The following is a 22,690-nucleotide window of genomic DNA, read 5'->3' as shown; positions in this document are numbered from 1 at the left end:
AAACAATCCCTCACTCTCACAGACCCTGGGAGGCAGGCCAGTCCATGCTAGCAGACAGCCCCACAACCTGAAGCAAATACTCACCAGCAACTACACACCACACCACAGAAACATTAACCCAGGAACCAATCCCTGTAACAAACCCTTTTGCCTACTCTGTCCCCTATATACTCTAGCGACACCATCAGAGGACCCAATCATATGAACCATCAGGGGCTCATTCACCTACACATCTACTAATGTGATACATGCCATAATGTGCCAGCAATGCCCCTCTGCCATGTACATTGGCCAAACCGGACAGTCTCTTCGTAAAAGAATAAATGGACACAAATCGGACATCAGGAATGGTAACATACAAAAGCCAGTAGGAGAACACTTCAACCTTCCCGGACATTCTATAACAGACTTAAAAGTAGCCATACTTCAACAAAAAAACTTCAAAAACAGACTTCAAAGAGAAACTGCAGAGCTACAATTACTTAGCAAATTTAACATCGTTACTTTGAGTTTGAATAGAAACTGGGAGTGGCTGGCTCACTACAAAAGCAATTTTCCCTTTCTTGGTATTGACACCTCCTCATCAATTATTGGGAGTGGACTACACCCACCCTGATTGAATTGGCCCTGCAAACACTGGTTCTCCACTTGTGAGGTAACACCCTTCTCTTCATGTATCAGTATATTTATGCCTGCACCTGTAATTTTCACTTCATACATCTGAAGAAGTCAGTTTTTACTTGCGAAAGCTTAAGCCCAAATAAATCTGTTAGTCTTTAAGGTGCCACCAGACTCCTCATTGTTTTTGTGGATAAAGACTAACCCCTCTGATACTGGTATGCTAATAATTCAAACATCTATTTACTGACAAAAATATTGATCATGCCCCCATGAACCTGGGGGCCAACTCCTGCTATCTGCTGCCCCCTCCCAGCTTCCCATAACAGGATTACAAGGGCGCACAGAAAGCAGGCTATGATTTACTACTTAAGACTTGTGAGAAAATAATATATGAAAGAGTTCTCACAAGTCTGAAAAAGTATCAGTCTTTTAAAAAATACAGTTGAAACAAACAGAAATGAGAGTGATTCAGAAAGCTGTGTTGGTTGGAGGGATGTAATTTATTCTGCTAGGTGCTATTTCCAGTCTGGGTAGCCGATTGCAAGCAGACAGTTGTCAGTAACCTATCGGCTGTTGGGACTGAAACTCTTTGGTGAGAATTCAGACACAGTACTGTAGTTACGCCAGAAGCAGAGGAACACCCTTTTTTAGAATTAAACAAGGATTTCAGTAGGGATCATCAAGAGATTTTTATTTGTAAGAAGAATAAAACTTAAAATCTCATAATCAGGGTGGATCAAAAGAAACTGTTTTCCAAAGGATGAAGAAATTCAGGACAGATCAATAATTCCTAACCATCAGAAGCAACTAGAGTTAACTATATCTGCTAGCACCATCAATCAGTGGAACAAATAGCTAGAAATGACAAGTGGCTAGATATGGCTCCTAGAGAAAATCTGCCACTGCCTGTTTTCTGGTTTCTAGCTAAAACTACATGAAAGTAGCAGAATATTGACAATGGTGTTGGTCAGAATTTATACCAGTGTAAATGACAGCAGAATTTAGCCCGTAGTATGTGACTGCATGGCCGTGTCTTCACTAGGAAAAAAAGTATTTTTTAGCTTTTGTTTGCTAACACATGGTAACTAACATGTGACCAGGCAGTTGTAGTTGTAACATGAGTTAAAAGACTGAGATAAACAATAGTCTCCCCCCATTTATTTATCTTGACCTGATAACACAGGTGAAAACTACAAACTGCCTTGTCCACGCTAGCATTTTACAATGTGTTAGCTAGCACATGCTAAAAAAAAAAAAATCATCTTTTTTCTTACTGTGGATGGTCCCTGTTCATCAGGTGCCTTTTATAGCTGCGCACTAATCTGCTCTGTCTCCTATCTATTACAAATCTTTCTCCTTCCTTTCCCAATTTCTTTTATCTCTTAGCACATTAGCTCAAGCAGAACTAGCATGTGTCTGTCGACCCACGCTGAGAAGCATGCTCCCAGCTGTAGTGTAGACATACCCCAAGAGAGAGCACTTTTGGGTACAGTTTGGGCTGAAGAAGAGGCTTGGAACTGTAAGCCCACAAACTGTTTCCTGTTTGATTCTTACTGTGTTCAGGGGAACAGGACTGCATCAAAGAAATGTGTGACTCCATCATCTATTTCCATTCCTATCAGAAACAATCCACAAGACCCTAAATATTGGATAACTGCTTGGGTCAAAAGGGGTAACACTGTATTGCTGTATAAAACTACCTCTAAAATCTTCTAATCTACTACTAATAAAACCAGGTTGTGGAGATACACATTTGAAAAATTCCTTCTTATGGCTGGCAGACTCTATAAGTCTTGAGACAAACAATGGTCTGAAGTCAGTCGTCCGCTTGGAATTGACAACTGTATATTATAGCAATAGGCAGCCAACGTACACACATACACACACAAAATCTGAATGCTCTCCTGATTCACTGTTACAATAATTACCACCACAAATATATATGGTCACAGCAGAAGGTGTTAATTTTATGCATGTTATGAATCATCAATATATAAGCATTCAGTATGAAATCTTGCATAGCAAGAACTAACTGGATGGCCTGGACCTAGAGATACCGTACAGTAACCACATCCAGATTATCACTAAAGGGATTAAGCACTTTCTTTTGTCAGACTGGAGACTGACCAGAAGCCAACTCCAGGCAAACCTGTCTGAGATTCCTGTGTATTGCACAGCTACTTCAGAAAGGAGAGCTAGCACCTATGCCCACCTAATTAAACCATGAAGTCCTGGTCAAACAGTTCTTTCCCAGGAAGAAAGCTCTGGGCTGAGGCAGGAGAAGGGAACAGAGTGTGTTTATATGCAGTTAGGGTATGCTTTCACCGTAGAACTAACTCAGGCTGCTACCTGGGCATTACCCCCTAAGCCTTCTCCACCCCAAAAAGAACCTCTCACCTGAAGTTGACAGTGCTTTTAACCCAGGCTAGTTGGCTTGTCTGGGGCTGTAGGCTAAAATCTGAGTGATGCATTCAGTTGGCATGATAATCTGCCCACATTGCAGTGAGCACACAGGCTAATCACTCAAGTGCTGATAGTCCTTCAAGACCTTCCCACAATTCCCCCAAGTGCTTGAAGGGCAGACAAGTTCTCCCACAATTCACTGGGAAAGAATCAGAGTGGCTCAGCTTATTGCAGCACAAAGAACCATGGAATATGCTCCCACTAGTCCTAGTAGCACACATGGCAGAGTGCAGCAAAGAGGAGGACACAGTAACTTGGGTAGGGCCTTGCAATGTGGTGGTTTACACTGGGGCTAGGCTTGATCATCTGAGTTAACTGTGAAGTGAAGACATACCCTGAGTAACCAATACGGACAATGACAAAGCCCCCACTTTTCAGAAGCAGGAAAATGTCTCTTAGTTGAGATTTCTGCAAAAGGAAATTGCCTGCATGCAGTTGTTGCCACTTCTGTTCTAGGTAAACAGGACTTGTGTACATTTGTAAATACATAAATTACACTGGAACATAACCCTGATGTTGTGTCACCGATTCCCCCTCCAACAGGAAGGAGAGCTACCAAGCCTGGAAGCTTGCCCTCAAAGGGGCAACAATGCAACTCAGATTCAGAAGAAACTGAAGTTTGTGTGCCTATTTTGTACATAGAAGTGTCTTATATAAAACCATCAGTTCTCTTTTGCACCACTGTAAATCTCAACATACAACCACAGCTGAGAACATACTGTACGTACCATTTTTTCAAAGTTTACTAGATTGTCAATGAATGTCTTGTTCCCCTCGTGAGTAAACGTCATGTCTGCATAGAAATAAATGCAATAGTCTTATAGATAATTGAATTATGACATACAAAACAGCAGAGCACTGTATCTCTATCTCTTCAGTTACAACAATCAGACCATTTAATTGTTAAAAAACATGCTCCTTCTATTAGAGTGAAACTTTGTAAGATTTCTCACTAAGGCTAATGCAACTGGAGTCTGACGTTCAGATTTACTGAAAACTCCTTCTCCGATCTCCATGTCATGATTTTTTTTTAATAGAAAAGAGGATTGCACCTTCCACTGAGATTGAATTTTACTTTCTCTTACTGCCTTTCACTCTTCAAATATCTGACAACTAACTTTCACATGAATAAGGCTGGCAGACTTTCTAGATTACCTTTTATAAGTAAGGGCATGAAGGGAATTATAGGAGGGTCCAGTTTAGCTACAGTAAGCCTGTAGGCCCTATGGTTTCTTGATGGATCCTTAAAAAAAGAAGAGATCAGACAATTATTAACATGGATCAAAAAGCAGACACTGTATAGCTTCATTTAAAAGACATGATGTTTATTAAATGTAATTACTTTGTCTTGCAGCTTTAAAAAGTGCAGCTTCAAAACAAGGACAGCTTTCATTAAATTTAACAGTTCTCCTATCAAATGGCAAGATATAAGTGTGATTACAAAACAGCTTATTTGAATAGAAACTTCACATTTTCCCTCCCTCTAATGGATTTGCAGACACCAGAATAAAAAAAATCCATGTTAGAAAATACAATTTCCCATATGTACAATGGGAAAACATGTTATAAATCTTTTCAGAGTGTCCCAGATTGACCTTAAGTGATACATAAATTCTGTCAAAGTAGGTTCCTAAGGGTATAATTTATTAGTCATACATGCTTATTTTAGCAGCACTAAAATGGGATCATAAACTTCTTAAATTCAAACAAGGACATATAGAATGTTCTGTATCGAGGAATTCAAATCAGTTACTCAGAAACTGAATTAGTACAGATTGTGCACAGAATAAAGGATCTATTGCCATTTACCATCAAGCTTTCAAACTCTGCATAGATCTTCTTAAACTTGCTTGGAAGTTTCTGTTAATAAAACAAAAACAACAGAAAACTGTGTTAAATTTAATCTGCATTCAGTATAACCATTTTACTGTGTATGTTTCTTGTAAACATCCTTAAAGTAGGAAAAACTGTTCTTTCTGGAACAATGTGGTAACATAAAATACAGCACATCTCCTAGCAACCAGATTATAAATAGAGATGGGACTGAGCTACAAAACCTGGATCCTGATTTGGATCCAATCCTGAAGTTACCCAGTTTGAGATGTTCAGATTCAGACATTGAATTGGCCCATTACTGTGACATGCTGCAGCCAAGTAATTCACTTTCATATCTGGATCCAAAGTGCAAATGAAAGTTTAATTCAGTGTTCCAGTTCAGTCCCATTCTTAATGACAGCCTGTTTGAACCAAAGCAATTTACAAAAATACCTTGGGCAGTATTATTTCAGCTGGATCATTCACATAAATGACTGTGTGCCTTTTGGAATATTCACAAGTCAGTCAAACCCCACCTGGGCATTTCCAGGAGATATTGTTAAGCCAAATGTATCATCAGCTATTACACAAATCCTTGATTTGCCTGGCATCCAAGGGTCAGTATTCATTTGTTTGGGTTAAGTTAATTAATAACTTTTCAGTTCACAATAGACACTGAAAATGAACTTTTGTCAGCTACGCCCACAGTGAATAAAGGATATGGTGGAACATTACTAAATAATTGCTTTCTATCTCACATTATACTATAATAAATAAATGTTGAGCAAGTTTACTGGATGTGGATACTGGTATGTGAAAAAGACAGCTTCTAAGATCACAATAACTTTCATATATCAAATTAAAACATGTCAGCTTTCTAATTTGCATTACAAATTTGAATATATTTTCTGATCAAATCACATTACAACATTTAGTGGGCATCATAAGCAATAAAGAAATATTTCCTTAAAGTCAATTCTGCAGTAAAGTATTCCTCTATTTAATAGGCATATTATAGCAAGATAGAGTACCACAACAAGGGCCTCATTTCTAATGATGGACATGAACAAATTGTGTGCCTATTTTCCATATGCATACAAATCAGGTATTTGTGAATGAAGTGGCCATATGCACCTGCAAATACCCGATTTGTGTGTGCAACTGACATACCTGCATATGAACATTAAGAATAAATATGTAGGACCTGCTTTTTACTAATGATGTTCACATATATATCCTGAAAAAAACCAGTAGAGATACTCTTAGATTATGTCTTGATAACCTGAGTGCTCTGCTGAACAAAAGAGTGTGAAAACATTTATCTGAATACAATATCATACCTCTTTCACTTACAAATTATCTCTTCCCCCTTCCAGCTCAATCCCCATATCTACTGTAAATTCCAGCTTGTTGTACACAGTAAATTAATTAAATTCCACCTCTTGTCTGCTTAGAACTTCTGCCCTCTTAAAAACCCCCAGCAGATAGAAATAAAGGGCCAGTTATTTAGAAATTAGCCTTCAAATTCATGCCTTCAGTGTTAATTGTGAGAAGGTTTATGCTGGTATTCAGAAAAATAAATGTAGGCTTCTCTGGCTGCAAACTGAAGGTGTACATTTAGATTTCAGGTTGAGGTCTTTTTGTAAACTGCTGCCTTCTGATGGTACCTCGAATCCCCATTTTCAGGCCAGATTTTAGAAACATGTTAAATGCAATCGGTTATATTTTGGTTTCAATTACACCAGTAATATATCACTGACATATCACAGCAACCTGGCCAAACATTTTTCTATTTTTCATGAAAAATGTTCACAGAAATATCCAAAAAATGGGCAACCAGCATATACAGGTCAACATTTTTATAAAAATGGAAATTTCGATGAAAATGTTTTGCTAAAAAATTTCATGACAAATCTTTCAGAATTTTTGGAGGAGGGCTACACTGGGGTAAAGGAGAATTTGGCCCATGAAATGTAATTTCACCTTGCTTCCCCCAATAATTTTGCCTCCCTCTTTACCTCCTTTTTTGTAAAACAAAACAAAACACAGCAGCTCAGTATTGTGCTACACAAATGCTCATTAATGGTATGGGACGTCTCCAAGCTTTTAGCCTACAGTAGTAACCTCTCCTCTCAGGAACTGAATTACAGTCGTGAAGAATGGCATGCCTCCCTCTCTCCCAGTTAACCATGTTAATTCTAGCAATAACATGGATGGATGGATGTTGTTGCTTACTAAAAGCAGAAATTACAACCAAAGGTCTCAGAACTGTTGTAGCTATCACTTACCTCCCATGTTAGTGAAAGGCGGCTCACAGCAACATTACTCAGTCCCATGATAATAGCGAAAAAGGAATTAAGATTTTTGTATTCCTTACAGCTGAAATACAAGAGATCCAGACTTTTAATGTTATGCATATAATCAGAGGAGAAGTAAAACTGAGGTCCTGAAGAGAGTGGAATACAAGCCTTTGGTTTGAGTTTGATTACGTTCTGGCAAACTTCACCAGTGGACTTGAGACACATCATTTTGCAACCTCTTTCCCCCTGAGTTTTGTTTGAATCTCAGACTCAAAGCATAATGAGAAGCTTGGTAAACCCAGGATAATAGTATCTATACTGATCAAATTCACTTGGAAACTTCTGTCCCCTCATGCCTCAAAATTGACTGCCAGTTTTCCTCTAATCTGATGTCATTTTTGGCATACAGGAATCCATGGCATTTTAACACCTTTCCCTCCCACCCGTGCACTATGGGGCATCTCCTGACACTAGACTAAGTTAAGGCCCAAGGAATGCTAAAAACAGTGGGAGAAGCATAGTTTACACTCCCACAGCTACAGAACTTGGTGGGCTGGCAGGTTGTCTACACCGCAGAAGAGTCTTACTCCAGATTCAAGGGGCAGATGCCCAGAGATGGCTGAGTTTCAGTGACCCCTGTATACATAGTCTGTAACCAAATTGTGCAGTTTCTTGAACTCTTTGGGATCTTCCAATTAAATAAGTGCCAACTGTCATCTTCATCATTATAAAGACCCTTTACAACATATCCATTGCACATACTAGGTGCACTAAATCTGCCCTAGCCTCCAATACAAGAGTGCTCCTTCATTAGTGCTCAGGAGAGACTGAAGGATGTAACTGCATGTTACAGAATATCTGATATGCCACATCTTTGCAAATGATTTGCTATGTTTGTTACTATAATTGCCCAAAGTAGAAATCTTTAGGCCTATGCTTCTTTTGCTATTTGATTTGCAAAGGTTGGGTGGTAGGATATTAAGGAAACTATAAAAGCAAGAGATTCAAACTGTGATTCTCAAATATTATTCTCTACTTCAGTTAAATCTTGAATATTTTATCCTCTCTCAGATATCTCATCTTGTATGGCTGATCTTCACCTTAACTCAGCATGGCCAAGAGTGAGCTCATAGACTCTCCTCCCAAAACTATCTCTGTAGTATACTATACTAGTGAACATTGTCACCATAATGCCATCACCCAGGTTTGTAACCTTGGGGATTAACTTGGCTCTGTTTCCCTCACGTCCAAGCCACGGCCACATCCTGTTGCTTTTTCTTCACAACATTTCAAAAAACATACCCTTTCCTTTTTTTCCTGATGGTCAAATCGCTTGCTCACAACCTAATCATCTACTGACTTCTGTGACCACTTCTGCTCTCGGGTCTTCTTTTTAACAAGCTTACCACCCTCCAACCTTCCAATGCTGCTACCAAAATTATTTCCCTCACATGTTGCTTTGATGATGGTAACATGTCTTTACTTGTTCTGAGAGACACCAAGCATAAATCTGGGTTCAGTAGAAATAATAAATATTAAAATACTAGTATTCAAGTGTAGTGTGGGCTTATTTAAGGAAGCTGCAACTTGCAACTATCCTTTGGCTGAAATAGGGGAATGTTTTGTGGGTGTGCATATGGAGAGAGTTTTTTAATGACTGTGTGTGAACTAGTGTGTATCGAGATGAGAGAAAGGAGGCATGGAAGAGTGAGTGGATATCTTTTGTGTATACGCATAAAGTGGTTCGTTTAAATAACGTGTATGTAGAGACAATACATAGAAAGTCTATGTGTGTGCATGTGCACGCATGTATCTGTGTTGAAGCACTGAAAGACACCACTGGAAATATAGTTAATTTCTTCCTTTATTTCAAAGACTCCAAGCTTGTGAACCTGGTGAGTTGCGCACTTTTACCCAGCAAGTGGCAGGAGCAACCACTGCACAGTAAGCTGAAAGTACACCAGGCTCAGTACAATGAGCCCGCATCTGGTTATGCAACTTCCCCTAGGGGCATGAGCACCAATAAGGGTGCATTTCAAGGCATAGACAACATGCCTATTGGAAAAGTGGGGACCCCTCTTTTGGAACCAATATGGAACCAAGGTGCTCAGCAGCCATTATCTCTGAATATCAGTATGCCAGGAAAGCTGCAGAGCCACACAGTTTTACCACCAGCTACCCAGGAAGATTAACAGTGCTGTACTGAACTGAGTTCCCTCCCTAATACGTCTAGTGCACCTTCCTCTGCTCTCAGGAGGGATTCTACTCTCCTTTGGCTACTGCTTTATCAAGGCTCTTCATGTGCAAATTTAGACAGGGATATTACTTCAAGGCCTGGGCCCACCTTTTTTTAACCCAGTCCCTTGGCTCGTTTTGTTCTAATTCTTCCGCGCATTATATTTGTTTCACTATGTTCTGTAGCACCTGTTACCATGGCAACAATTTATATGGTAAAAAAGAGCTCCATAATGTTTAAAGTTCTTTTGCCGCCACTGAAAATAAATCTGCCAGCTCAGTTTTTATTTCGGAAAATCTTGTGCTTCAGAACTCCCTGCCTTTAGGAGACACAGAGGTCTCAGTAGAGCAGGTCAGGTTTAGCCATTTATTTTTAGAACTGTAGTGAGACCAGAAACATGGAAGTAAACAGGTCATCAAGCTGATCTAAATAGCATAACCCTGTGACACTGGGAAATCTAATGGGTCTGGGGCACTTTATGATTGATTATTTTCCCTGTTTTTTCTTAAGGTGAAGTTTAACTGTTATTTTGAAGATGCTTGATTTTAAAGGTTTATTAAATTTACCTTAATATCTTCATTTACTTGCATTTATGCATTTTCCCATTTCACACTACTGATTTGAGGAATAAACCTTCTTCATTTGTGTGTATGTATCCTACTGCCCTCTACTGGACAGAATATGTCAGACCTGCTTTCTGGTTTACAATTTCCCTTTAAGGAACGAGATAACGTTTTTAGAGACTACAGGAGTATGTTCTATTTACCTTACTAGGAGTCTGATCCTGTGAGATGCTGAGTGCTTCTTATAAGATGTTTAAGGAGCCTTAAACTTCACCTACCTTTTGTGAATGTTGAGAGCGCTCAGCAATTTCCAGAACGGACTCAGTACCTTGCAATATCAGGCCCCCTATGCAGCAGGATTGGTCATGCTAGTGCTTGTGTACAAGTTGTATGTGGGCATGGGTTTGGGATATGAAAAATTATGATTTCTGGAGCAGAATTCAGAGTTTATTTTATGGTAATCCTTTCTTCCCCCACTCCCTCACGACACTTTTAAAAATGGGGGACTTGTTTTATAAAATGCAAAAATATTTTTTCATGTTTTAAGAGTAAATTACTTATTTGTATTATAATAGTACCCAGAGGCCCCAGTCAAGATCTGGGTCCATCATCCAAGGCATTGTACAAACCCATAGAAAGACATAGTTCCTCCCTTGAGGAGTTTAGAATCTACTCTGAGACAATAAGCAACAGGTGGGTGTAACAAACAATAGCAGGGATTGGGAGGAGGGAAGAAGAGGGTAACAGTGCTAAGAACTCTGGTTACATAGGCTAGTTGTGGCCCTGCTCCCTTTGAAGTGAACAGAAAGTTCCTGCTGAATTCAGTGGTGAGGAATCAAGCCCTAAGCGCACAAATTGAAGGTTCCAAGTAATTTTAAGTTATTTTAAATGATGAGATATTAACAAACAAGTAAGAGATCAGCAATCCCCACCGGCAAGGTACCTAGTCAAATATACTTTGCTTGCAAGTGAGCTTACATTTTGCCTATTTTGGGGGTCAATTGTCTGTTTTTCCTCACAAACTTATCTGTTTTCACTAAGCCATACTTTTTGGGGGGCAAAACTAGGATAATTTGCAATATTCCAGCAAAATGTGCAAATGCTTAGTTTTTGTAATGAGTCACCCAAAATGTATCACTCAGCTGGAGTATTGCAGAATGTTATAATAAGCTTTAATTGTGAAGTTTCTCCATGTGTCCTGCTGCTATCCATCTTTAAGCTCGGTAGCTGGAAAGAGAGAGACAATAACAAAGTTTGGGTGTCTGAAAAAATACCACAGAGTGAGGCTAACAGGAGCCTTTCTACACTTTCACCCTGCTCCTCTCCTGCTCTACTTTCACTCTGCTTGGGGGACTTCTACCTCAGAAGAATGTAAATGACGTTATCCTGCAAGTAACATAAGTGGATTGGTCCCACTGAACTCAATGAATTACTCATGTGGGTGGTTGCAGAACAGGGCTCTAAGAATTCAGGGAGCAAGGGTAAATAGAGGAGATGAACAGAAAAGGGGAAGACAAACAGTAACAGGGAACAATCCTGCATTAACAGGCATGGGCAAGATTAATTAGGCTTTTTCAGCTCTGTTTGATTCTCTGTAAAAATTACAAATAACAAATATATTAAAAACGTGGCATGTATTTCAGCCTCTTTCTGTATATACTAATGTATACTCACTGGGCTGCTATCTTAATGAATTTCTTTAACAGCTGAACACGCTTGCTGAGTTGGGAGCAAAGACAAATCTCTGTGACCACCCAGAACTGGATTTCATTAAATCTTCTCAAAAACAAGTCCAAATTTGCTGTGGTCTTTTTAAAATTGTGCGTTCCAAATGTGTGGTAAATCAGCTCCAGCTAGGAGAGAAAAAACAGGGTTGGTTTTCAGGGGGTGGAGAGGAGTAAGACGTCACTATTAGTTTCTAAATTATTCAAGCTTGAAACTTGCTGTGCAGTAAATGTGTGCATGATACAGCTGGCAAGGATTCAGCTTGCATTGCAAATTCAGTAGACAACCACTAAGGCACATTAAAAGCATAAATATAGACTAGGTAGTAACAGTTTAATACCCTCAAGGAGACATATCAAAGTAATTCAATATAGAATGCACTATTAGGCGACATTTCTTTTATATACTTTATATTTTTGCTGTGGCTGGAATAGTATTTAATAGTTTCAAGGCTTGCAACTGCTAAGGTTCTACAAGTTAAACTCAGAGAAAATCTGGCAAACAGTATCTGCATCTACACTAAATGTTTAATAATAAATACTGAGATGCTATTTAGATTCCCCATACCTCATGCACACAGTTGAAGAGCTCCCAATCATAAATTGTCATCTGGTAGGCTAGGTCTTTGGAGCTCATGAGTTCAAAAGTTCCTACAGTTCCAGCCGATGGGCCTTCTTGTTCTGGCAGTGGTGTCTGTGAATAAAAATAATGACACAAGAATATTTCAAAGTGCTAAATTGCACCACCAGTGCTTCGTCCTCTGCAGAACTCCTGATTTTTTTTTCCAATGTCACCAATTTCTGAAGGGGGTTTCATACAGTGGAACTGCAGTCTGCTTTCAACTATAGGTAGCAATAAAGCCTCTATTATCAATTCCCATTTCTACATGCACAAGGATCCGAACCACAACATACAAGCCTAATGTTTTTGCAACGAACAGATTTTAATGATGTGCATTATTTCCTTTATTACAATTTAGAAAGCTGTAACAATCTAATAAGTCATCTCATACTTTCTCTTTCAGTATACATTCAATATATTCCAGTCCTGGGATCATTATCGGACATTTGTGATGGTATAACTCCCAGTTGTGTTATTGGGAGTTTTAAATGTTCACAGAATACATTCCTTTGAGTGATTAAAGTATTAATTTTTAAACGGATTTTCATATAACCTAACAAAAGACGTGAGCTGCCGTTTTGCACAGAACACAAATAATTCTTAAACTAAATCTATTTAAAATGTGCGCTGGGATGATTCCATGTTTGGAGTCATCTACTGTATATATTAGGGCCAAACACTCTAAACCATCCATACAAAAATTATTCAATTGCCAAACAATATACCTGTGGCCAATTCACATGCACCTTGTAAACACATCCTGGGACTTCTGAAACAGTGCTTCCTGTGAACCTACATTTTAAATTGCTTTTGCTTCCAGGAGAGGGCAGTGTCGTTCACTTACAATTTTTTCTACAAATTCCTCCACACTGTGTTTAATTTTTAATGACCCTAATCTAATATGTTGAAGATTATGATAGAAAAATGTGCTGTCAACAGAACAGGTCACATTCTGAGTCCAACCTGAACCAGGGCTGCAAGATGAGGCCCCATATTTCCACAGACTATATTTCCGAACAAAAAAGTTAAGATTACTACATTCTTCTGCATTTACAAAAGAAATTATGGCTGCAAAATTTAAAAAAATAAATAGAGCTCTCTGGATTAATATACCAGCAGGCCCCTAAGTAATACATAAGTATAGTAAATTTATTTCTGCTAGAGTTGCTACTTTTTGTTCTCTAGGATAAACTTGCATCACAAACAACATAATGACACAATCACATCAAACTGATCCAAAATAATTTGTAATACACTACCGGCATTATGGCCCTACAAGCCTAGCTTTTCATTTTTACCTTCAGGAAAGAGTAACTTTTGCACAAAGTGAAATAGGTTTTTGTTCCTAGTCAGAGCACCCGTCCACATGATGAAGCCCTTTATTTCGACTTAAAGGGCTCTTAAAATTGATTTCCTTACTCCACCCCTGACAAGTGGATTAGCGCTTAAATCGGCCTTGCCGGCTCGAATTTGGGGTACTGTGGACACAATTCGACGGTACTGGCCTCCGGGAGCTATCCCAGAGTGCTCCATTGTGACCTCTCTGGACAGCACTCTCAACTCAGATGCACTGGCCAGGTAGACAGGAAAAGAACCGCGAACTTTTGAATCGCATTTCCTGTTTGGCCAGCGTGGCAAGCTGCAGGTGACCATGCAGAGCTCATCAGTAGAGGTGACCATGATGGAGTCCCAGAATCGCAAAAGAGCTCCAGCATGGACCGAACGGGAGGTACAGGATCTGATCGCTGTCTGGGGAGAGGAAACCGTGCTATCAGAACTCCGTTCCAGTTTTCGAAATGCCAAAACCTTTGTCAAAATCTCCCAGGGCATGAAGGACAGAGGCCATAACAGGGACCCGAAGCAGTGCCACGTGAAACTGAAGGAGCTGAGGCAAGCCTACCAGAAAACCAGAGAGGCGAACGGCCGCTCCGGGTCAGAGCCCCAAACATGCCGCTTCTATGATGAGCTGCATGCCATGGTGGAGCCACCACCACCCCAGCCGTGTTGTTTGACTCCTTCAATGGAGATGGAGGCAATACGGAAGCAGGTTTTGGGGACGAAGAAGATGATGATGATGATGAGGTTGTAGATAGCTCACAGCAAGCAAGCGGAGAAACCGGTTTTCCTGACAGCCAGGAACTGTTTCTCACCCTGGACCTGGAGCCAGTACCCCCCGAACCCACCCAAGGCTGCCTCCTGGACCCAGCAGGCGGAGAAGGGACCACCGGTGAGTGTACCTTTTAAAATACTATACGTGGTTTAAAAGCAAGCATGTGAAAGGATTATTTTGCCCTGGCATTCGCGGCTCTCCTGGATGTACTCCCAAAGCCTTTGCAAAAGGTTTCTGGGGAGGGCAGCCTTATTGTGTCCTTCATGGTAGGACGTTTTACCACTCCAGGCCAGTAACACGTACTTGGGAATCATTGTACAACAAAGCATTGCAGTGTATGTTTGCTGGCGTTCAAACAACATCCGTTCTTTATCTCTCTTTATCTCTTTATCTCTCTGTGTTATCCTCAGGAGAGTGAGATATCATTCATGGTCACCTGGTTGAAATACAGTGCTTTTCTTCAGGGGACACTCAGAGGAGCCCATTCCTGCTGGGCTGTTTGCCTGTGGCTAAACAGAAATGTTCCCCGCTGTTAGCCACAGGGAGGGTGGAGGGTTGAGGGGGTAGCCACGCGGTAGGGGGAGGCAAAATGCAACCTTGTAACGAAAGCACATGTGCTATGTATGTAATGTTAACAGCAAGGTTTACCCTGAAAGAGTGTAGCCACTGTTTTATAAAATGTGTCTTTTTAAATACCGCTGTCCCTTTTTTTTTTCTCCACCAGCTGCATGTGTTTCAATGATCACAGGATCTTCTCCTTCCCAGAGGCTAGTGAAGCTTAGAAAGAAAAAAAAACGCACTCGAGTTGAAATGTTCTCCGAGCTCATGCTGTCCTACCACACTGACAGAGCACAGACAAATGCGTGGAGGCAAATAATGTCAGAGTGCAGGAAAGCACAAAATGACCGGGAGGAGAGGTGGTGGGCTGAAGAGAGTAAGTGGCGGGCTGAAGAGAGGGCTGAAGCTCAAATGTGGCGGCAGCGTGATGAGAGGAGACAGGATTCAATGCTGAGGCTGCTGGAGGACCAAACCAGTATGCTCCAGTGTATGGTTAAGCTGCATCAAAGGCAGCTGGAGCACAGACTGCCACTACAGCCCCTGTGTAACCAACCGCCCTCCTCCCCAAGTTCCATAGCCTTCACACCCAGATGCCCAAGAATGCGGTGGGGGGGCCACCGGCCAACCAGCCACTCCGCCACAGAGGATTGCCCAAAAAAAAGAAGGCTGTCATTCAATAAATTTTAAAGTTGTAAACTTTTAAAGTGCTGTGTGGCCTTGTCCTTCCCTCCTCTACCACCCCTCCTGGGCTACCTTGGTAGTCATCCCCCTATTTGTGTGATGAATGAATAAAGAATGCATGAATGTGAAGCAACAATGACTTTATTGCCTCTGCAAGTGGTGATCAAAGGGAGGAGGGGAGGGTGGTTAGCTTACAGGGAAATAGAGTGAACCGAGGGGCGGGGGGTTTCATCAAGGAGAAACAAACAGAACTTTGACACCGTAGCCTGGCCAGTCATGAAACTGGTTTTCAAAGCTTCTCTGATGCGTACCGCGCCCTCCTGTGCTCTTCTAACTGCCCTGGTGTCTGGCTGCGCGTAACCAGCAGCCAGGCAATTTGCCTCAACCTCTCACCCCGCCATAAACGTCTCTCCCTTACTCTCACAGATATTGTGGAGCACACAGCAAGCAGTAATAACAGTGGGAATATTGGTTTTGCTGAGGTCTAAGCGAGTCAGTAAACTGCGCCAGCGTGCCTTTAAACGTCCAAATGCACATTCTACTACCATTCTGCACTTGCTCAGCCTGTAGTTGAACTACTGTCCAGGCTACCTGTGTACGGCTTCATGAGCCATGGCATTAAGGGGTAGGCTGGGTCCCCAAGGATACATATAGGCATTTCAACATCCCCAACAGTTATTTTCTGGTCTGGGAATAAAGTCCCTTCCTGCAGCTTTTGAAACAGACCAGAGTTCCTGAAGATGCGAGCGTCATGTACCTTTCCCGGCCATCCCACGTTGATGTTGCTGAAACGTCCCTTGTGATCCACCAGAGTTTGCAGCACTATTGAAAAGTACCCCTTGCGGTTTATGTACTCGGCGGCTTGGTGCTCCGGTGCCAAGAAAGGGATATGGGTTCCGTCTATGGCCCCACCACAGTTACGGAATCCCATTGCAGCAAAGTCATCCACTATGACCTGCACATTTCCCAGGGTCACTACCCTTGATATCAGCAGATCTTTGATTGCGTGGGCTACTTGCATCACAGTAGCCCCAACAGTAGATTTGCCCACTCCAAATTGATTCCCAACTGACCGGTAGCTGTCTGGCGTTGCAAGCTTCCACAGGGCTATCGCCACTCGCTTCTCAACTGTGAGGGCTGCTCTCATCTTGGTATTCATGCGCCTCAGGGCAGGGGAAAGCAAGTCACAAAGTTCCATGAAAGTGCCCTTACGCATGCGAAAGTTTCGCAGCCACTGGGAATAGTCCCAGACCTGCAACACTATGCGGTCCCACCAATCTGTGCTTGTTTCCCGAGCCCAGAATCGGCATTCCACAGCATGAACCTGCCCCATTAGCACCATGATGCATGCATTGGCAGGGCCCATGCTTTCAGAGAAATCATGTCCATGTCCTGATCACTCACGTGACCGCGCTGACGTCGCCTCCTCGCCCGGTATCGCTTTGCCAGGTTCTGGTGCTGCATATACTGCTGGATAATGCGTGTGGTGTTTAATGTGTTCCTGATTGCCAAAGTGAGCTGAGCGGCCTCCATGCTTGCCTTGGTATGGCGTCCGCACAGAAAAAAGGCGCGGAACGATTGTCTGCCGTTGCTCTGACGGAGGGAGGGGCGACTGACGACACGGCTTACAGGGTTGGCTTCAGGGAGCTAAAATCAACAAAGGGGGTGGCTTTACATCAAGGAGTATTTCAGGCAGGACTTCACGGAGGGTTCCAATAAGAAATGGTGCACCTAAGTTATTGTTCTTCTTGGAACAAGGAGGTTAGCCTGGCCTCTGATTGATACATGGCTAGATTTACCTCGCTGCACCTTCTCTGTGAGTGACTGCAGTGTGACCTAGAGGAATGAGTCCCCTAGACAGGGGAGGAGGCAAATGAGTACAAAACAAATCTGGTCTATTTCTTGTTTTGATCCACTCCATCTATCTTTTACATCTTTGGCTGGCAGCAGACGGTGCAGAAGGACTGCATGCCATCCACATCTCATGGCTGCTCAGCAGAAGATGGTGCAGTAGGACTGCTAGCCATCCTCATCTCTTGCCTGCCCGGCAGAAGATGGTACAGTAGGACTGCTAGCAATCCGTATCGCCTGCCTGCTCACCATAAGACAGTTCAATAGGACTGACTGCAGGACTAAAGAGAATGACCTGGTCAAGTCACTCCAAATTTAGTCCCTGCGCCCATGTCTGCCCAGGCGCTACCAGCCAACGTGGCCAGGAGCACCTCGGACATGACGAGGACGGCTACCAGTCGTACTGTACCGTCTGCTGCCAGAAGGCAATGGATTGCTGCTACTGTGTAGCAATGTCGTACCGCGTCTGCCAGCACCCAGGAGACATACGGTGACGGTTACCTGAGCGGGCTCCATGCTTGCCGTGGTATGGCGTCGGGCACAGGTAACTCAGGAAAAAAGGCGCGAAACGATCGTCTGCCCTTGCTTTCACGCAGAGAGGGAGGGAACGGGGGCCTGACAATATGCACCCAGAACCACCCGCGACAATGTTTTAGCCCCATCAGAGTGCTCCATTGTGACTGCTCTGGACAGCACTCTCAACTCAGATGCACGATTATTTGCCATTGCTCTGATGCAGGGAGGGGCGACTGAGGACACGGCTTACAGGGTTGGCTTCAGGGAGCTAAAATCAACAAAGGGGGGGGCTTTACATCAAGGAGTATTTCAGGCAGGACTTCACGGAGGGTTCCAATAAGAAATGGTGCACCTAAGTTATTGTTCTTATTGGAACAAGGAGGTTAGCCTGGCCTCTGATTGATACATGGCTAGATTTACCTCGCTGCACCTTCTCTGTGAGTGACTGCAGTGTGACCTAGAGGAATGAGTCCCCAAGACAGGGGAGGCGGGGAAGCAAATGAGTACCAAACAAATCTGGTCTATTTCTTGTTTTGATCCACTCCATCTATCTTTTACATCTTTGGCTGGCAGCAGACGGTGCAGAAGGACTGCATGCCATCCACATCTCATGGCTGCTAGGCAGAAGATGGTACAGTACGACCGCTAGCCATTCTCATCTCTTGCCTGCCTGGCAGAAGATGGTACAGTACGACTGCTAGCAATCCGTATTGCCTGCCTGCTCACCATAAGATGGTTCAATAGGACTGACTGCAGGACTAAAGAGAATGACCTGGTCAAGTCACTCCAAATTTAGTCCTACGCCCATGTCTGCCCAGGCGCTCCCAGCCAACGTGGCCAGGAGCACCTCGGACATGACGAGGACGGCTACCAGTCGTATTGCACCGTCTGCTGCCACAAGGCAATGGGGTTGCTGCTGCTGTGTAGCAATGCCATACCGCGTCTGCCAGCACCCAGGAGACATACGGTGACGGTTACCTGAGCTGGCTACCTGTATGGCGTCTGCACAGGTAACTCAGGAAAAAAGGCACGAAACGATTGTCTGCCCTTGCTTTCCCGGAGGGAGGGAGGGAAGGGGGGCCTGATGATATGTACCCAGAACCACCCACGACAATGTTTTAGCCCCATCAGGCATTGGGATCTCAACCCAGAATTCCAATGGGCGGCGGAGACTGCGGGAACTGTGGGATAGCTATCCACAGTGCAACGCTCCGGAAGTCGACTCTAGCCTCGGTACTGTGGAAGCACTCCGCCGAGTTAATGCACTTAATGCACTTAGAGCATTTTCTGTGGGGACACACACACTCGAATATATAAAACCGATTTCTAAAAAACCGACTTCTATAAATTCGACCTTATTCCGTAGTGTAGACATACCCAGAGATTATCACAACACATTACTGTGTTACCATTACAAGCAGCTGGCCCTAAATACATTTTCCAAGGCTGGAGAAGAAACATTTAGACTTAGACACACAAGATATTTGTAAATTCATCCATTCCAGAATAACCCCCTTATTTTCACAAGGGGCTTGCCAGGCAAAACATCAACAAATTCACAAATTAGAAAGTGCATTCTTAAACAGTAAAAGGTGTTTCATTTTGTGGGATTCTGCTAGTTGTTAACACCATTCTTCAGAATACTGCAGGAATGGTCAATATGTAGACTTCTTTTTTGGAGAGCTGAGAAGCAACTATAAGATGCGTAATGTCCTCTATTCCTCCTGAAGCCAACAGGAGCTGAGGACAGTCAGCACATCACAGGATTGGGACCTTGTCACATTTGAATGGTACAATAAAGTGTATTTGACATATTCAGTCCATCCTGAGTGGAGATAGCAAAGATAGAAAAGGCAGCCAAGGACTGAAAATTTACAACTTCGTTTCTAAATCTAAAGCGGAAGCAAACTCAGATTTTGCAAAATCTAGAAACGAAAAAAGACATACATACTAAGTAACTTGTTAAAAGCATACAGGAGGTCTGGAGTAATAGAGTTTATGCTGACATGGCTTGGCAATGACAGTTGTTTTTAATGAAGTAAAAGGAAAAAAAAGTACAGTCAAAATCAAACTCCATAAAAGCAGGCCCCATGGACATTGTTAAAGTTACTGTATGAACAAGTAAGCACTTATGAATAATTTTACTTAAGGAAAACCAGACTTTCTACTTAGAATATTTTCTGTGATTCAAGTTAGAATCATCTGTGATTTTGACACAGTATTTGGGGGGTCAGCACAGCACTGTGACAAAATTTTATCTTTGAATCTCTCAGATGAGCTAAAACATTCAAAAGACAGAATGGGGCAAGAAACTTTTGAGCTAGTGTTCAAAATACAGTAAAAGCTGTGTTATCCGGCACTTGATCGAACAGAAAGCTCTATTAACCTGCATTTCTGATATCTCCCAATACAAATCTTCAGTCTAGTAACCGGAACTAGTATACTGCCCAGGAAGTTATGCAATTGAACATTCTGCACTCTATTTTTATGCAAAAGAGGCAGAAGACAAGTAAGCATGCTGATATCAGGGATTTATTCAAAAAAGCAGTTTCCAAGATGTGTCATAGGGTCATTACTGATTCAGCCCACTCTCCTATACCTTCTACATCTACAATGGTAATTGCTATTGATAATGATGACCCTGAGGCATGGCAAGATCCTGAAATGCCTTCTGAATCATCAAAGAAAGATTAAATTATGTTCACTACAGTTTTAGTGTTGTGTATTTTTAGTGATCTAGCTGTACGCCATGTACTGCACCTAGTGATATGTAATGTTATAAGATAACCTACTGTATAGAAAACTTTACCAGTATACACCTAAGCGCTTCAAGAAACCAAGCACTCTGCAGTGCAGTACTTCTACTGGATTGGTAATTTCCTGCATACTATTTTATACTTTATTCGTTTTTATTGTATTCTAATTCTTTGAAAATTGGTATTCCATTGGTAAGTATAACTCTTAGTTAGCCGGAATTTTTGAGTAACTTGCACCCCCCATTCCTCAACATGCAAGATAACAAAGCTTTTACTGTATCTGGAAAGTTAAGTTAGAAAGAAACTCTCTGATTTGCAATGCTGAGAACAGTATACATACATACCAGGGAATCAAACTGGTCTCGTGGGCAAGCGAACAGACGTCCATTAACACTGAGAGTTGTAAATGCTGAACCATCATTAGGTTTGAGCACCACCTTTTCTATAAAAATGAAAGCATATGATTGCCTATTAAATGCATGTGGAATTAACAGCAGCGACCTAACAACAACAAAAAATTAGTAAGATATGTGCATTACTTGAATGAGTGTAGCGAATGCCTTAGATACAAGGTAGATGACTGTAAGAACCCACTGACTGAAGAAAAGTGACATCAATATATAAAAGCGCAAAGCTCAAATGAAACTCCCATCGATCTGGGACATGGAATCCTAACCCCACAGACTGAAAACAAGAGTCAGGCATCATGCACAACAGCAACCTTGAGAATCTACCACACCACCAAAACCCAACAATAATTAAGGGCACAGATCACCATTCTCTGGGCAGAGAGAGATTAAATAGCTGTTCTTATTCCAAAACGGACTGGAAAGTCAGTAAGTAAGTGCATTCCACCAGGCCCTCGGGCAATTGTACTCAGCCCTCATTGTGGCAGTCCTAAAAATTGGGGTGCAGATCACAGGTAAAGAAGAGCTGATCAGCTGATTTATGAGTCACTCTCCCAGTGTATGCTAAGAAGGCTGCCTGCCACCCACTTCTGAAACAAAAAATGCTGCAACTGCAAAAAAGTGGAACAGGATTTGCGCCTAAGAAAGAACTTTCATACTAGTTGAACATGTATTAAAATTTATTGGAATAGCCTTTACCAAACTAGTATTGGTTTTGTGCTTCGTTTTAAATGAGAAGCATTAAAGATCATGCAAAAATCATACCTCCGCCTGAACTCATCTTTACTATGATCAAGCCTTCTCCAGAACCCAGTTTATCTGCTACCGCACTGATCACTTCCTTAACAGAGGCCATCACTGGCACGCGGATAGTAGTGTAGGTGTGGTCGATACAGTATACCTTAAACAGAACTAAAGACAAAAGAGTGCATTGTGACTGCCGTACATAAGCGAATGCAGTTTACAGTGCAAATTACTTGCTATACTTCAATAACGCATTGCTAACAGATATAACAAACGCTAGCAGATCGCAACAACTTTATTTGGTACTGCAGCTCCAAGATTGCTAATTGTTCTAAAGTTTGACTAATTGCAATGACTGATTTGCAGGAACTTCTAGCAAATTATATGATATCAGAAATTCCAATGTTACCATATTATTCATAAAAGGCAGTATCACTTGACGTTTCCTTAACTTTCAAGCCACTGGATAGTCAAATATTCAATAAGTGATTTTTATTTTGTAAGAAGTTAAGAAAAATTGGCTATGAATGCTCTATATACAATATAAAGAGTTTACATACTGTATTTACAAAACCAGATTTGATAAGAGATTCATAATCAAAATCAAGGCTTAATTTAAGCTGCATTGCATTTGTTCTAGTCCCCTTTTTTTAATATTTAAATGTGTTATTGAAAAATCAAGAATGTTTCAGAAAATGAAGGGAAATGCCCTCACAACAAATA

General features: G+C 41.8%; 1 protein-coding gene across 2 annotated transcripts in view; it reads right to left on the bottom strand.

Annotated features, from left to right (window-relative positions):
• RAPGEF4 (Rap guanine nucleotide exchange factor 4) overlaps positions 1–22,690 on the bottom strand; it is a 227,684-nt gene that overhangs the window by 8,794 nt on the left and 196,200 nt on the right. For both annotated transcript variants that reach the window (XM_084643984.1, XM_084643985.1), the window contains 8 exons: positions 21,989–22,135; positions 21,161–21,258; positions 12,291–12,416; positions 11,673–11,851; positions 7,188–7,278; positions 4,894–4,944; positions 4,240–4,327; positions 3,813–3,877 (listed from right to left, as the gene is read on the bottom strand). In XM_084643984.1, the coding sequence (XP_084500110.1) occupies positions 3,813–3,877; positions 4,240–4,327; positions 4,894–4,944; positions 7,188–7,278; positions 11,673–11,851; positions 12,291–12,416; positions 21,161–21,258; positions 21,989–22,135 (845 nt within the window). The remainder of the gene's footprint in view (positions 1–3,812; positions 3,878–4,239; positions 4,328–4,893; positions 4,945–7,187; positions 7,279–11,672; positions 11,852–12,290; positions 12,417–21,160; positions 21,259–21,988; positions 22,136–22,690) is intronic.

The sequence above is a fragment of the Lepidochelys olivacea genome, assembly GCF_965140295.1.
Source record: "Lepidochelys olivacea isolate rLepOli2 genome assembly, chromosome: 11".
Lineage (NCBI taxonomy): Eukaryota > Metazoa > Chordata > Testudines > Cheloniidae > Lepidochelys > Lepidochelys olivacea.
The sequence above is the reverse complement of the archived record's forward strand: the minus strand, read 5'-3'. Positions and strand labels throughout refer to the sequence as shown.